At 52.8% G+C, this 16,970-nt stretch overlaps 1 protein-coding gene across 5 annotated transcripts in view; it reads left to right on the top strand.

Annotated features, from left to right (window-relative positions):
* Window positions 1-16,970, top strand: part of Shank1 (SH3 and multiple ankyrin repeat domains 1) — a 53,222-nt gene that overhangs the window by 2,458 nt on the left and 33,794 nt on the right. For all 5 annotated transcript variants that reach the window (XM_041649220.1, XM_041649228.1, XM_041649214.1 and 2 more), the window contains exons 2-11: window positions 356-653; window positions 812-1,015; window positions 1,440-1,511; window positions 5,180-5,288; window positions 5,439-5,590; window positions 7,877-8,044; window positions 8,434-8,550; window positions 15,530-15,607; window positions 15,788-15,854; window positions 16,121-16,451. In XM_041649220.1, the coding sequence (XP_041505154.1) occupies window positions 399-653; window positions 812-1,015; window positions 1,440-1,511; window positions 5,180-5,288; window positions 5,439-5,590; window positions 7,877-8,044; window positions 8,434-8,550; window positions 15,530-15,607; window positions 15,788-15,854; window positions 16,121-16,451 (1,553 nt within the window). In that variant the 5' untranslated portion in view covers window positions 356-398. The remainder of the gene's footprint in view (window positions 1-355; window positions 654-811; window positions 1,016-1,439; window positions 1,512-5,179; window positions 5,289-5,438; window positions 5,591-7,876; window positions 8,045-8,433; window positions 8,551-15,529; window positions 15,608-15,787; window positions 15,855-16,120; window positions 16,452-16,970) is intronic.

Genomic DNA, 16,970 nt, shown 5'->3' with positions numbered 1-16,970 from the left:
AGGATACTGGGGTGGATTGGTCCACCTGTCTGTCCTTAGCTAATTTTAGCTTCATTTTCTGTGGCTTGACAAAGTGGGCCAGTAGCTCCCGTGGTGATTCTGTGATTTCTGGGACACACTGGGTCAGAAGCAAAGTGGAGCGCAGGGGGGTGGGGGCTGCAAGCAGGGCCAAGGACAGGGAGGAGAAGGGTGCCAGGAAGGCTGCAGAGGTGGTGTGAGCTTGTCTGTGCAGAGGCCTGAGGGTATGTCTAGTCTCCCTTGCCTCCCAGGGCAGAGGGAACGGGCTTTCACTGTGTCTGTCACTGAGTGGTACTCTGAGTGGCTCTACACTGAGGGTCGTCTTTGCCTTGCCCAGCTGCCTGTGATGCTGCTGTCCCCCGTCGCCCCGTGGCCCCACGATGACCCACAGCCCCGCGACAAGCGAGGACGAGGAACGCCACAGTGCCAGCGAGTGTCCCGAGGGGGCCTCAGAATCCGACAGCTCCCCAGACGGGCCAGGGAGAGGCCCCCAGGGGACTCGGGGCCGGGGCAGTGGAGCACCTGGTAACCTGGCCTCTACCAGAGGCCTCCAGGGACGCTCCATGTCTGTCCCTGACGACGCCCACTTCAGCATGATGGTTTTCAGGATTGGCATCCCTGACTTGCACCAGACGGTGAGTGGCTAATCACCTGTCAGCTGATAGACATATTGACCAAGTGTCTTTCCCCACCCCCAATCCCAGCTCCAACTGGACTCTACTCCTTTTCCAACCTACCCTTCACCCTCAGATTCTTGACACAACCTAGTCCTGGCCATCCTATCTCCCACCAGAAATGCCTGCGCTTCAACCCCGATGCCACCATCTGGACAGCCAAACAGCAAGTGCTCTGTGCCCTGAGTGAGAGTCTGCAGGACGTGCTCAACTATGGACTGTTCCAGCCGGCCACTTCAGGCCGGGATGCCAACTTCCTGGAAGAGGAGAGGCTGCTGAGAGAGTACCCCCAGTCCTTCGAGAAGGGGGTACCCTACCTGGAGGTGAGGCCACAGAACTCTTAACAGAAGTCATGCCCTGGAACATATCCACTATGATTCCAAGAGAACCCCAGTGGGCTCTTCAAGATTTCCTGAGAACTTATAGGAGAGAGATCCTGAGTCCAAATCACCAGCTGAGTTGCCTCCTTCCTCCCCTAAGCTCCTTATACTATCAACTGGTGAGGGAATTCCAACTACAGTAGTTATTCTAGAACATTCAGTATATGTAGGGGTTACTTACAAGGTAGGGGTTATAGTGCAATAGACCTTCATGGCCAGGTACTCCTGGAAAGGTCACCCTACCTAGGGCCATTTCCATGCTAACCCTAAACTCATCCTGGGAGGAAGGGAGGAACACTGACATTATTCCCCAGCAAGGACTCTAATTACGAATCTGTGTCTCCTCATACCCAACCCCTGGTCTCAGTTCCGCTACAAGACACGAGTCTACAAACAGACCAACCTAGATGAGAAACAGCTGGCCAAATTGCACACGAAGGTGAGTGCCCTGGCATAGACCTTCTCTGGGTGTGCCCCCCAGAGCGCCTTTCCATCACCTTCTTATTCAGTATTTCCCCAGCAGCTCTCCCCTCTGCCAGCCAGTTACGACAAGTCCTCCATCTAAATTTGAATTCTGTTGGGAGACACCCATTTATCTTCATCATAACCCCTCCCACTTCCCTTTATGGCCTCCCCTACCCAGGGCAATGCTATCTGCCTGGTGTGTGCATTTGTAGGAGGGGTGGTGGAGGTGGTGGAGGTGGTGATGGTGGTGGTGGTGGTGATGGTGGTGATGGAGGTAGTGATGGTGGTGGTGGTGATGAAGGTGGTGATGGTGGTGGTGGTGGTGATGAAGGTGGTGGTGGTGGTGGTGATGGAGGTGGTGGTGGTGGTGGTGGTGATGGTGGTGGTGATGGTGGTGGTGGTGGTGGTGGTGGTGGTGATGGAGGTGATGGTGATGGAGGTGGTGATGGTGGTGATGGAGGTGATGGTGATGGAGGTGGTGGTGGAGGTGGTGGTGGAGGTGGTGATGGTGGTGATGGTGATGGAGGTGGTGATGGTGGTGGTGGTGGAGGAGGAGGAGGAGGTGGTGACAGTGGTGGTGGAGGAGGAGGAGGAGAAGGAGGAGGAGATGCATATGTGGAGGCCAGAGGACAATGGACAATTTGGGGAAAGTCAGTTTCTCTTTTCACCATCTGAATCCTGGTAATGGAACTCGTGGTCAGACATGGTGGAAAGCACCCTTATCTGATGAGCCATCTCAGTGGCCACACCTTACCTTTAATACAGTCCTTTACTGGTCTGAGGCTCACCATGTAGGCCAGGCTAGCTGACCTGGAAGCCTCAGGGATATGCCTGTCTCCACCACCCCCTGTACCCAGATTTCAAGTACACACCATCACCCCTGGCCTTTTCTACTCAGGGTCTCACGCTTGCATGACAAACACTTTACTCCTAGCCCTTCAGCCCATCTTTAACTCTGCCTCTCTGCTCAGAAGCACTTAGGGTCCTGCCTGGGTAGCATTTCATAGATGCCCACAGTTCCCTGCTCCTATATCTCCATCAAGCACACACTCTGCCTTTCCTTTCCAGCCACATTTATTCTGTTGGGTGCTTCCCTCCAGACCTTGGGTGATATCTCCCCTGTGTCTGCCCTGGTCCCTAGGAGCTGGGAGGAAGTTAGCAGGCTTATGTGGCCAGAGAGAAGCAATTCTTGACATTTAGTGGGAAGAAACTTCCTTCTGTTTTTTCCTCCCGAAAGCTTCTCTGTCCCACACTGTCCACACCGCCCATTCTCCTCTCCTCTGTCCACACCGTCCACTCTCCTCTGTCCACACCGTCCACTCTCCTCTCCTCTGTCCACACCGTCCACTCTCCTCTCCTCTGTCCACACCGTCCACTCTCCTCTCCTCTGTCCACACCGTCCACTCTCCTCTCCTCTGTCCACATCGTCCGTTCTCCTCTCCTCTGTCCACACCGTCCACTCTCCTCTGTCCACACCGTTCACTCTCCTCTCCTCTGTCCACACCGTCCACTCTCCTCTCCTCTGTCCACACCGTCCACTCTCCTCTGTCCACACCGTCCACTCTCCTCTCTCCATACTGTCCATTCTCCTCTCCTCTGTCCACACCGTCCACTCTCCTCTCCTCTGTCCACACCGTCCACTCTCCTCTCCTCTGTCCACATCGTCCGTTCTCCTCTCCTCTGTCCACACCGTCCACTCTCCTCTGTCCACACCGTCCACTCTCCTCTCCTCTGTCCACACCGTCCACTCTCCTCTGTCCACACCGTCCACTCTCCTCTCCTCTGTCCACACCGTCCACTCTCCTCTCCTCTGTCCACATTGTCCACTCTCCTCTGTCCACACCGTCCACTCTCCTCTGTCCACACCGTCCACTCTCCTCTGTCCACACCGTCCACTCTCCTCTGTCCACACCATCCATTCTCCTCTGTCCACACCGTCCACTCTCCTCTCCTCTGTCCACACCGTCCACTCTCCTCTCCTCTGTCCACACCGTCCACTCTCCTCTCCTCTGTCCACACCGTCCACTCTCCTCTCCTCTGTCCACACCGTCCACTCTCCTCTCCTCTGTCCACACCGTCCACTCTCCTCTCCTCTGTCCACACCGTCCATTCTCCTCTGTCCACACCGTCCACTCTCCTCTCCTCTGTCCACACCGTCCACTCTCCTCTCCTCTGTCCACACCGTCCACTCTCCTCTCCTCTGTCCACACCGTCCATTCTCCTCTCCTCTGTCCACACCGTCCATTCTCCTCTGTCCACACCGTCCACTCTCCTCTCCTCTGTCCACACCGTCCACTCTCCTCTCCTCTGTCCACACCGTCCATTCTCCTCTGTCCACACCGTCCACTCTCCTCTGTCCACACCGTCCACTCTCCTCTCCTCTGTCCACACTGTCCACTCTCCTCTCCTCTGTCCACACCATCATCTGTTCACGTCTTTCCTCCCCTTTGTGCCTTCTCCCTCCCTCCCTCCCTGTGCCAGCCACTCTGGAAGCCAGTGGCCATGTGCAATTCCACTGTGTCTTTTTTTAGATTTGTTTTATTTTTAATTTTGTATGTGTATGTGTGTGGATATGTGCATATGAATGGATGTGATCCAGGGAGCTAGTAGCATCAGCCTCCTCCCCCGCCCCAGTGTTGGAGTTATCTGCCATTGGTTGGTGCTGGGAACTGAACTCAGGTCCTCTGTAGGAACAGCATGCACCTTGAACAGCTAATCTGTCTCTCTCTAGCCATATATATATATATATATATATATATATATATCATTCTCTATATATTCTATATATATATAGTTACTTATTTATTTATTATTGTGCATGTCTGGTTTTGGGGTGGAGATGGCATGTTAATGTTACCGATCACATGTGGAGGTCAGAGGAAAATATGTAGAGCTCAGTTTTCTTATCTCGTGTGTTCTGGGGATCAGACTCAGGTTGGTAGGCTTGGCTGCATGCACATGATATTTTAATTGTTTTCTTCTGGATTGTATGTGGAACCAGTAACAGTAGGGATGTATTCCTTTAAGAACGTGTGTACCAGGGTAGATTTCAACACAGTGCACAGTTCCCCTTTGTCATGGGGCTTTTACAGCTGTGAAGAGACATCCTGACCACAGCTACTCTTTCAAAGAAAAGCATTTCATTGGGGCTGGCTTACAGCTCTGAGGTTTAGTCCATTATTGTCATAGCAGGAAGCATGGAAGCACGCAGGCAGACATAGTGCTGGGTAGACAGCTGAGAGTTCTACACCCCGACTGGCAAGCAAGGAAGAGACAGCCCCTGGACCTGGCTCAAGCTTCTAAAATCTCAAAGCCCGCCCTCAGTGACACAACTCCTCCGATAAGGCCACTCCCTGTGAGCCTATAGGGACCATCTTCCTTCAAACCACCATACCCTTCTATTTTAGAATATTCCTTTAAAGACAGGGTCTCACTACATAGCTCAGGCAGGCCTAGAACCCGTCGTCTTCCTGTCTCTGCCCCCGAATGCTGAGATGACTGGCACAACCTGCCACACCAGACTTCCTTTCTGCCTTGGGAAGGTGCTGGCTGTGTACTCCCTGGGTGCTGTCTCTGATTGTTGCTTTCTTCACTTGTTCCCAATCTCCCTGATTCCCCTGGCTTTCTTTGTATACGATTCAGACGGGGTTGAAGAAGTTCCTGGAATATGTGCAGCTCGGGACGTCTGACAAGGTGGCGAGGCTGCTGGACAAGGGGCTGGACCCCAATTACCATGACTCAGATTCAGGAGGTAGGAAGAGGCATGGGCTGTGAAGGACTGGGCTGAGGAGCAGCGTTGGGTAGAGAGGCCTGGGACACACCCCAGCTAGGAGACCAGGGGTGGAGTCTAAGGGCTGGCGGCCTGAAGTTCTGCCTCTGAGGATCTGCTCTTGCCCTTCAGAGACACCTTTGACCCTGGCGGCCCAGACGGAAGGCTCAGTAGAGGTGATTCGAACGCTGTGCCTGGGTGGGGCTCACATAGACTTCAGAGCCCGGGATGGCATGACAGCGCTGCACAAGGCTGCCTGTGCTCGGCACTGCCTGGCACTCACGGTGAGGCTGCCGGAGTCCCCAGATGGGGAACCTTCCTCCTTTGCCATCTATGTTCAAAAGATCCCTTGTCAGCCATGTCTGAGGTACATGCCTGCAATCCTAGCGCTCAGGGATCCAAGGGTGGCCTAGGTTATGTGAGACCCTGTCTCACTACCCTCCAGCCCAAATGGTACCTCTGCGTCCCCACTACACCATCGGATTCTGTACACTGGCAGATACACAGTTCCCTCTGTCCGTCTGTCAGGTGCCCCAGCTTAGTGAAGCTGGTTGTGACTCGGCTTCTTCCCTGGGCACTCAGAATGGCCCCCTTCCCTCTGTCCAGCCAGTGTGCACCCTACCTCTGCCTCTCCAAATACCTACCTTTAAAGGTTTAGAACATAGAGAGTGACTTCCTGCTACTCAGGGAGACCATCTCCACGCACACCCTGGGTTTGTTCCTGTGTTCATCCTAGCCTAGCCCTTCATCTCCCAACACACCCGTCTTCTCACAGGTCCTTCTTCTCACACCAAAGACACAAAACACACTTCCCCCCAAACAGGTGTGGTGGCACTTGGGGGGTAGAGGAAGGAGGATGAGGAGGAGTGGAAGGTCAACCTTGACTACATAGTGCGTTTCCGGCTAGCACGGGTGTCATGGGCCTCTCGCAACAGAGAAACAATATGTGGTTTTCCAAACAAATAAGCCTTATGTGCCCACAAAATGCACAGAGCGAATTTGTGTGCAGTTTTCATTTGTGGTGTGTGTGTGTGTGTACAAATGCATATGTGTGTAACCCACGAGCAGGCATATACAAAAGTGGCACTCAGAGGACAGCCTTAGCTGTTGGTCCTCAGGAATTAGCCACCACATTTCTCCACTGGAGAACCAAGGGAGCTTTCTTTGGCGCATAGGGCTCCCCAGTTAGGCTAATCTGGCTGACCAGGAATCCACCTGCCACTGCCTCTCCAGTGTTGAGATTGCAGCCATGCAACACTTTTCCACGGATCACTGAGATCAGACTCAGATCTTCATGTTTGCATGGGCCCTCCAACCCCATAGCCCTGCCCTTGCGTGCAGCCTCATTTTAAATACTCTCTCTTCTGCCTCTGCCAGGGCACCTGGTCTCTCTTTTGGCACTGGCTACTCCTAAAGATTGAGACATACGCATGTGCACAGGTGCCCCAGTTCAGAGACCCATCCCTCTTAGCTCGCCCTATCCCAAAGAGCCCCTTGGTGTAGCCAAACATTGGCATGAAGAATTGGTGTTTACAGCCAGAACTAATGGATACTCATGTACCTCTGTGTGTTTCCAGATCTTTGCTATCAAGTCCCCTAACCGCTGGCCACACCAGGGTGTTTAGATTTAACATAATTAAAATGGAATAAAATTAAAATCACACTTCCATGGACTCGCTAGCCCCAGTCAGGTACTCATCGCCCCCCTGTGGCCACCATGTTGAATGGCACCACATGTCACTAGCGTCCTACCACACAAGGGCTTCTGTGGAGCTGTCTACACAGGGGCAGCTCTCAACACTTGATCTTAAACTTCGCCTTTTTCACCCTTTCTCTCTTACCCCTAGAACCCCCACCCTCAAGGAGGCTGTCTCAAACTTGAGTTTACCCCAGCCTTGCCTTTCCCAGGCTTCCTTTTGTGGGTGTCTGTGTAGTGCTCCCACACTTGGTCAGGGGTGTTCTTAAACTTAGACCCCATTCTTACCTGTATTAAAAGGCCCAAGGCTGTGGCCACCCTCCAGTGGCTCACCAACCGTCACCCCCTAGAGAAAGGGTGAGCCACATGTCAGAGTGAGAGGGTCCTCTGAGGGCATCTGCCTCGTCTTCTCATTGTCTCTAAGACTGTCAGAGGGGCTGGAGAGGTGGCTCTGTCAGTGGAGGGCTATGCAAGCGTGAGGACCTCAGTTACAAGTTCTAGCACACAAGCAGAAAAGCAGAATGTGGCGCCACGTGCCTGTAATCTCAGTGCTGGGGAGGCAGAGACAGGAGGATACCTGGGCCTTGCTGACCAGCTTTTCTATGTGAATTGGTGAGCTTAAGGTTCAGTGAGAGACTCTGTCTCAAAGAATAAAGTGGAGAACAATTGAGAAAGATATTTAGATATTTAGCATCGACCCCTGGCCTCTTCTACACACACACACACACACACACACACACACACAACACACACCAGAGCAGAAATGACACAGGTGTGAGCCTGTATGGCCCATTTAAGGCTCACCTCCCTACCAGCGTCTTAGAACTAGAGCTGCCATCTGTCCTTTCTTCCTGAGTTGTCTGTCCCTCCTTAGGCACTTCTGGACCTTGGGGGCTCCCCCAACTACAAGGACCGCCGAGGGCTGACCCCCCTGTTCCACACAGCTATGGTGGGGGGTGACCCCCGCTGCTGCGAGCTACTTCTGTACAACAGGGCCCAGCTGGGCATTGCGGATGAGAACGGCTGGCAGGAAATCCACCAGGTATCCAGATTCAGTCCCGAGCACTGGGGAGAGCTTGGATACCTGGGCTTTGCAGCATCCAAGGGCTGGGATGCAAAAGAGATGGCAGAGTTCCTTACAGAGAGGAGAGTGAAATAATCAGAATCCTCACAGAAGAAAAGGTAAAAGGACTCGGAGAATAGATACATGGAGAGGCTGGGTGCTTGATTCACTTGAAGGGCCAGCCTGGGTATTTATACATTGGAGTAACTGAATGCTTAGAGACAGAAAGTTAATGGCCTGGGTCCCAGAACAGGAATAAGGGCAAAAAATAGAAGGGGATGCGGATACAGTCTTCTGACCTCAAGGGAGAGGGCCTTGGAAGGGTTCAGATGAGGTCTAATCGGGCCTCTCCACTCCCTGTCCCCCAGGCCTGCCAACGGGGCCACTCTCAGCACCTGGAACACCTGCTCTTCTATGGGGCTGAACCTGGAGCCCAGAATGCCTCAGGAAACACAGCCCTGCACATCTGTGCTCTCTACAACAAGGTCAGCCCCAGAAACATCTACCTGCCCCTTCAAAGACATGCTCCACAGTTCACTCAAACCTCCTAGCTCTGCAACCTCTGTTCATTCAGTTTCTACCCACCTGTCCATCCATCTACCCATCCGTCCATCTTTCCATCCATCCATCCATCCTGTCTATCCACTCACTTCTCCATGTACCTACCCATTCACCCATCCGCCCACTCATCCATCTATAATCCACCTCCACACTCAGCCATCTACAAACCTATCCACTCATTTACCCACCCACCTACTCACTCATCCACCCGTAATCCAATCATCTTCTGTTGACTGAGGTTTCTGTCCTGCCCAGTTCCTGCAGTTGTTAAGTCCCAAAGAAATTACACAGAGGTCTCCATTAGTTATAAACTGATTGGCTCATTAGCTCAGGCTTCTTATTAACTAATTATTATAACTTACATTAGCCCATAATTCTTGTCTATGTTAGCCACGTGGCTTGGTACCTTTTTTGGCGAGGCAGTCACATCTTGCTTGCTCTGTGTCTGGCTTCCTCTGTGTCTGGGTAACAACTGTAGACTGAGTCCTCTTCCCCGAATTCTCCTGTTCTCATTGCTCAGCCTCTACTTCCTTCCTGGCTATTGGCCAACCAGCATTTTATTAAACAAGTACAAGAAACAAATCTTTACGGGGTAAAACCATTGTCCCACAGCACATCTCCCATTCTGAGCTAATGAGCGGGACAGAAAACCTCAGTCAACAATTGTCCAACTACCTATCCACTCGCTTGTCCATCTCTCTGTCTACTCATCTACCTACCTTTCATCCATCCAGCTATCTGTTCATCCATCCATCCATCCACCCACCCACCCACCCACTCACCCTTCATCCATCCAGCTATCTGTTCATCCATCCATCCACCCACCCACCCACCCACCCACCCTTCATCCATCCATCCATCCACCCACCCACCCATCCACTCACCCTTCATCCATCCAGCTATCTGTTCATCCATCCATCCATCCACCCACCCACCCATCCACTCACCCTTCATCCATCCAGCTATCTGTTCATCCATCCATCCATCCACCCACCCACCCATCCACCCACCCTTCATCCATCCAGCTATCTGTTCATCCATCCACCCACCCACCCACCCACTCACCCTTCATCCATCCAGCCATCATCTGCCCATCTACCCATCATATTTAATGAGTTTTTCCCCTGTGTCTGGCTCCAAGCTTTATACTGAGCTGCTGGTCTAATCCTAGGTGTTCAGTAAAGTTATGGAGAACATGTTCCCCTGGGAGCCACATCTGGACTTGGCTGGAGGTGGCTTTCTGAATGAGGTCAAGACAGCAGGGGCAGATGAGGGGAAAAGAGTGCTCCAGGAGGGGAGCATAAGCTGTGCAAAAGACAAGCTGCTGAGCAAGGGGGCCCTTTGCAGGGGACAGAGGAATGAGAAGTGTTGTATTTTCAGCAATTCAATTTTGTGGAGGGTCCCCTCTCCAGGAATTTGGAGGAGAGATGAGCTGTAAAACAGAGGTAAGGGTCTCACCAAATAAAATCCTGTCAGCAAGAGCTAAGGCCCCTTTGCCACCTGAGTACCAAGAGACCCCAGATGAGCCAGCCCCTTGGAGCTCCAGCCTCGGTTCTCCGAGATCCTTGCCCTTGAAGAACTGCTTGGGGGACTTCAGGGTAGGGAGGACAACACCTGCTGGGATGCTGCTGATCTGCCCTCCCTTCCTACAGGCAGTCTTTCAAAACAGCCCCAGCCCCTTCTGCCTCCTGAGAACTCTGAGTGCTGGGGATATGGCGGGTATCCAAGTGCCGCCTTGTGGCAGTGAGCAGAATGCTCAACGCCAAGGGAAGACTGGTGTTTCTCAAACCCAGCAATATCGTGCTGGCATTTCCTTCCCGCTCGCTACTGCTCCTCATGCAGGCCTCTGGGCCAGGACCTCTGACTCGGAGACAGGTGCTTTGATGGAGAGAAAAAAAGATCTGGCCCCACACAGCCAGGAAGACCCTGAACAAGCTCCTTCCACTTTCCGAGACATCGTCCTCCCTGAAAAGGGAATCATGTCAGCTGATTGAAAAGGATGAGTGATTGTGTACATGAAGTATTCATCCCTAGAATACAGCCATGATAATAATTGTTATTATTAGTATCATCACCAGTGTCAATTGCCAGGATGTGGTCAGAAGGCTGACGTTCATCTGAAAGGGAAAATTGAGTACAGAGAATTATACAGCAGCCACTATTCCCCAGAGAGGACCAGATGAGCATATTGTTTTGCTTTCTTCAGCTCCCCCATTTCCTGCCATCTGTGAAATGGGTCAGTCATGAATATTTTTCAAAGGATCAAGCAGGTGAACACTTTGCTTGCTATCAGATCAAGTAGATGCTTAGCAAATGTGAGTTCATCTTCTACTTCTGACCCCTGTCTTCTCTCTGCTTATCCTTGTCAGCCAGCCACCCATAGACACATCAATGCACCCATCTACCACCTACCTATCCATCACCCACCCATCTACACATTTATCCTCACACACCCCCATCCACCTTCTCACCATCCATCCCCTTCACTCATCCTCATCTATTCACACAACACCAGTGCATCCACCCATCAATACACACACCTACCCATCCACTTACCTACCTATCTAGTACCAACCCATCCATCCATCCATGTAGTGGCGTAAATGAATGCAGACAGATTGTAAAAAATATATATACAGCTTTAATGGAGAAAAAGACTTACAGTACCACGGTTCCCGCGGAGAACAGGAAGCAGAAGGGAAGGTTGGGCGCACGCTCGGCAGATTTATAGGTAAACATTAGCCACAGGCGAACCCGCCCCCAGAGGGAGGGGCTTAACCCTACACATCCACCCATCCATCCACCCACCCACGCACCCATCCATCCATTCATCCACACACACACCCATCCATCCACCCACCCACTTACCTACCTATCTAGTACCAACCCATCCATCCACCCACCCACCCATCCACCCACCCATCAATCCATACATTCATCCACCCATCCACCCACCCATCCATCCACCCACCCACCTACCCATCCATCCATCCACCCACCCATCCACCCATACACCCACCCATCCATCCATCCACCCACCCATCCATCCATTCATCCACACACCCATCCATCATCCATCCATCCACCCATCCATCCATCCATCCACCCATCCATCCATCCACACACCCACCCATCCATCCATTCATCCACACACTCATCCATCCATTCATCCACCCATCCATCCACCCACCCCACCCATCCATCCATCCACCCACCCATCCATCCATTCATCCACACACCCATCCATTCATCCATCCACCCATCCACCCACCCATCCATCCATTCATCCACACACCCATCCATCCATTCATCCACCCATCCATCCACCCACCCCACCCACCCATCCATCCATCCACCCATCCATCCATCCACCCATCCATCCACCCACCCATCCATACATACATTCATCCACCCATCCACCCACCCACCCATCCATCCACCCACCCACCCATCCATCCATCCATCCACCCACCCATTCATCCATTCATCCACACACCCATCCATTCATCCATCCACCCATCCACCCACCCATCCATCCATTCATCCACACACCCATCCATTCATCCACCCATCCACCCACCCATACATCCATCCACACACCCATCCATCCACACACCCATCCATCCACACACCCACCCATCCATCCATCCACCCACCCATCCATTCATCCACACACCCATCCATCCATTCATCCACCCATCCATCCACCCACCCCACCCATCCATCCATCCACCCACCCATTCATCCACACACCCATCCATTCATCCATCCACCCATCCACCCACCCATCCATCCATCCATCCACACACCCATCCATCCACACACCCATCCATCCACCCACCCCACCCACCCATCCATCCACCCATCCACCCATCCATCCACCCATCCATCCACCCATCTGCCCATCTGTCTGTCCACCCGTTCACTTTTCCACCCATCCGTCTTCTGGCAAAGGTCAGGTTCCCTAGGCTGTGAGCCTCTCAAGGGTGGGGACAGAATCTGGTAGGTTCTGGTTCTGTTCCAAGCCCCCAGAACATAGTAATTCTTTTACATCCAAGCACCCATTCCTGCACCCACCTATCCATCTATTTATATATCCATCTGTCCGTCCATCCACCTATCTGGGCTGGGTCTGACTGTCACTCCCACTGTCTGTCCCCTTGGCCCTGTAGTTTGCACAGACCGGTCCTAGACTGTGAGTCTGTCTCAAAAAGGGGATAGGATTTCAAAGACTGCTCTGTCCCAAGCCCCCAGAAACAGTATTGTTCCTTCTGGGAGATGAATGAATGCATGGCTGACTGAGTGGATGGTGGAGCTGCGGATCTCCACCAGAAGTGTCAGCAGCTCAGGACAGGTGGCTGCTGCTTTTGACAGATTGAATGACTCAACAACTGAATGAATAATTGAGTGACTTGAGCAAATGAGTTTTGATTGACAGCTCCACATCCTCCATCTTTATTTCTTCCAAGTGTATTTCTTGAGCACCTACTGTGTGCTTGGTGCCAGTTCTGGGGATGGGAGATGAGTCAGAGATAATTCAGGCCCCCAGGAAAGGTAGAGGAAGCTCTCAATTTGGTGAATGTTTAAACAAATAATTAGAATCCCATGAGATAAGTGCTACAAGATTCTCCAGGTGTCCAGTGGAGGGAGCTACTCACTAAAATGTGGGCATTTAAACTTGGTCAGACATGGGATAAAGTACGGTGCTGTGAATCAGATTGTGATAACCCCATGCCCCTCGAACATGCAAAACATACATATATGACAGCATGGGGATACGTGGTTATACGTGCTTACACACAACACAACCAGAACGCAATCTGGACTTGCAGGAAGTGATGTTAGCAGACCCAGACAGACAAACACCTGCGTCTGAGGGCCAGGTTCACACCCCACCTGCTCCAGGAACTGGCTGCAAGGGTTTAGGCACAAATGTTGCCTGCTCTGATCCCATCCTGCAGAACAGGCCTGTATCAAATACAAAGTATCCACCTAAGGGTTTCCCGCAGAAGGTGTGTTAAACAGATGCACCAGAAATTCACATTCAAGGGAGCCAGAGCAGAGTGGAACCACAGGCCAGTGTGGCTTTGTCCCTGCTAAGACAAAGGCCAGATTTCCCCCACTGAGTAAGTGTCCCTGGGTAGTTCCTGTGGGCTGCACACTGCTGTCGGAGGCTGGGGTCACAGACAGAACCTTTGTGTGACGTACCATAGAAGACAGAAATACAGACTACGGGATGTCTGGCATATGGTGTTTTGAAGGAAATGGGTTAATATTGGCTTAGAAGAATACTAATCCATGCAAGAGAGTTCTAGAGAGATAAGGAAGAAGGGATATGTGAAAAATTCCTGCCAGCACTCAGGATGCTGAAGAAGATTGTCATGCATTTGAGGCCAGCCTGGGCCGCACAGCGAGGAGCAGGCTATTCTGAGACCCTATCTCCAGCAGACAGCAAAGGGTAGGGCAGGGAGGGAAGGGCTCTCTGAAAAGATGGTTCAGTATAAAACCCAAATAAAATGAGAGCTACTGTGTAGCAATCGATGGATGGAGAATTCCAAGCGGCTCTTCAGGGTGCAAAGGCCCTTGAGCAGAAGGTGCCTGCTATGGGGAAGAAGTGGCCAGTGGGGTTGAGAAAGGGATTGTGATGATCACTGAGGTCGGGGCGGGAGAGCTAAGTGGGTTGTTTGGGTGAGGCTTTGGGGTCATTTCAGAGACCTAGTTTAGCACAGAGTGAGAGAGAGCTAAGTGACTGACGGGGCTCTGTATGTCCCCGCTGTCTCCCATCTGACCTCTACCCTTGACTCTGTGTGCTATTCCTTCTGAGGCTCACAGAGAGTGCCAGTAAGACAGACTTGGGAGACTGCGGTGATGGATCAAAGCTTAAAGGCACTTGCATGCAAGCAAAAGGCCTAAGCTCAAATCTCAAGAACCCATGTAAAACGGGCATGATAGCGTGACTGTGTAATCCCACTGCTCCTACAGGGAGATGGGAAGTAGACGCAGGGACTTCCCCCAAAACTCATGGACCTGCTAGCCCGACATAGGCAGCATCAAGTGAGGGACCTTGTCTCCAGCAAGGTGGAAAGCAGTGTTGTCTTCTGACCCCCACACGGGCATACTCACCCACAGAAGACACACATGCACAAATGCAGACCTGGAGTGGAATCTGAGGCCAATCAGTGACCTTGAATGTGCAGAGAGCTTAGCCTCCCCAGCTGGGAGACAAGCGCAGTGATTTCTGTCAGGCCACTCAGTGAGCTCCCTTCTGAAGTTCAGCTCCTGACACACAAGACAAGGAGCCCCTCACAGAGCCGAGCGCTGCTTCTGGCTTAGCCACATCTGAAGCCCAACCACCTTAGCAGGAGGCAGCTTCTGGAATCTGGTGGGAGAAACCAGAGGGCTACTATCACTTCACTAGGAATCAGCATAAAACAACTAGAGATGGATTTCTCGCAAGCTAAGTCCACGAAATTGCCCATTTATTTATACATCTTGTGCTGGAGATGGAGCCCAGGACTTCGCACATGGTAGGCAGACATCCTACCTGAATCACACCCCAGCCCCTCGCTGAGGGATTCCAGGCAGGGACTCTACCACTGGTCTGCATCACAAGTTCACTTTTTACTTTTTATCTCAAGACAGTGTTTTGCTAAGTTGCCTGAGCTGGTCTTGATCTTGTAATCCTTCTGCCCTAGCCTCCCACATGAACTAGGATGAGAAATGTGAGACCCCAGGCCTAGCTTCCCAGTGCACTTTAGACACATAGTCCAGCTCTCCCTGGGACCACCACAGTGCCGAGAGGCTGCTCCCCTGGCTAATGCTAGTTTAGGTCGGGCGTGTTACTCATGCTAACTAACTTACTGTTCCTTTCCTTCCCTCCTGGACCACCGCTGTCCTTTTCAGGAGACCTGTGCCAGGATCCTCCTCTATCGTGGAGCAAACAAGGATGTGAAAAATAATAACGGACAGACACCCTTCCAGGTCTGGGCTTCGGAACTGAGGCAGGGGACACAGGACGAGGGGACAAGAGGAATGGCAGTGAGGAAAGCTGCAAGGGAGCATGGTCTGGGAGAAGGGACAGGGTCAGCTCAGTGGAGTGGCTTAGATGTTTCCTGTCCCTGCTCTCTGCTGAGCAGCGACCTCCCTGTCCCCCTCTTACAGGTGGCTGTGATTGCTGGGAATTTTGAGTTGGGGGAACTGATCCGTAACCATCGGGAACAGGATGTGGGTGAGTGAAAAAGAGCTGGGATGAAGGAGGAGCTGAGGGTTCATGTTGGGGTCACAGACTTGGTGGGCCGATTGAAGGGTGTCAGGGTGGGACACAGACTCCACAAAGTTTCAAGATTGCCTGAGGAGGGGAGAGGAAATGACTCAGCACCGCCCTCCCCCCCCCCCCCATTTCTAGTCTCCCATCCCTCTTGCCCTCGTGGTCCCTCCCTGCTTCTGTTTCCCCATCCCACCTGCCTGGCCCTGACCGCCACTCCTCACTTTCAGTGCCCTTCCAGGAGTCCCCCAAGTATGCAGCCCGCCGTCGGGGACCCCCGGGTGCAGGGCTGACTGTACCCCCAGCACTGCTGAGAGCTAACAGCGACACAAGCATGGCGCTGCCTGATTGGATGGTGTTTTCGGCCCCAGGGGCCTCATCATCTGGGACCCCTGGCCCTACCTCAGGACCCCAGGGCCAGTCACAGCCCTCGGCCCCCAGCACTAAGCTCAGTAGTGGGACCCTCCGAAGCGCCAGCAGCCCCCGAGGTGCCCGGGCACGCTCCCCATCCAGAGGGAGACATCCTGAAGATACCAAGAGACAGCCTCGAGGCCGGCCCAGGTAGGCGGGACTCAGGTCCACAGCCGCCGGCCCAGCCCATTCTAGCACCCACACAGTCAACTCAGCAGCTCACCTCCTGTCCCAAGGGTGGCGGTCCCCTACACACCTGTATCTCTCATTGTTTCATGGGTAAAATGACCATGTTAGAGATGCCTGGCCTCACTGCTGGCATGGGCTGAGCGGGACACTAAAAGAAATAGCTTACAGCCTATGAGCACAGACAGATGGCAGCGGGCAAGAGGAGAGAGGAAAGAGCAGGAAGAGGGGGTTGGGGTAGGTAGGGGCTTTGGGAATAATGTCCAAGGCTGTTCAGGAGTTCAGGGAGAGGAAGCTGAGAGCCCAGGGAGCAGGAGAGGGGACCGTTCTTTGGTAAGAATGCCAGGGAGAGAGGGAGGCCCACGAGGTGTGCCCCTGGAGAAGGCTAGGAGCAGTTGGCCGCGGCCTTGGACCTGCCCCAGGAGGAAGCTAGGAGTCTCTGAAGGAAAGCTCAGGAGCTGGAGGATGTACCGGCACAGGTTC

The sequence above is a fragment of the Microtus oregoni genome, unplaced genomic scaffold, assembly GCF_018167655.1.
Source record: "Microtus oregoni isolate MIOR12 unplaced genomic scaffold, Mior012 000000F_ref0000247, whole genome shotgun sequence".
NCBI lineage: Eukaryota > Metazoa > Chordata > Mammalia > Rodentia > Cricetidae > Microtus > Microtus oregoni.
The sequence above is the reverse complement of the archived record's forward strand: the minus strand, read 5'-3'. Positions and strand labels throughout refer to the sequence as shown.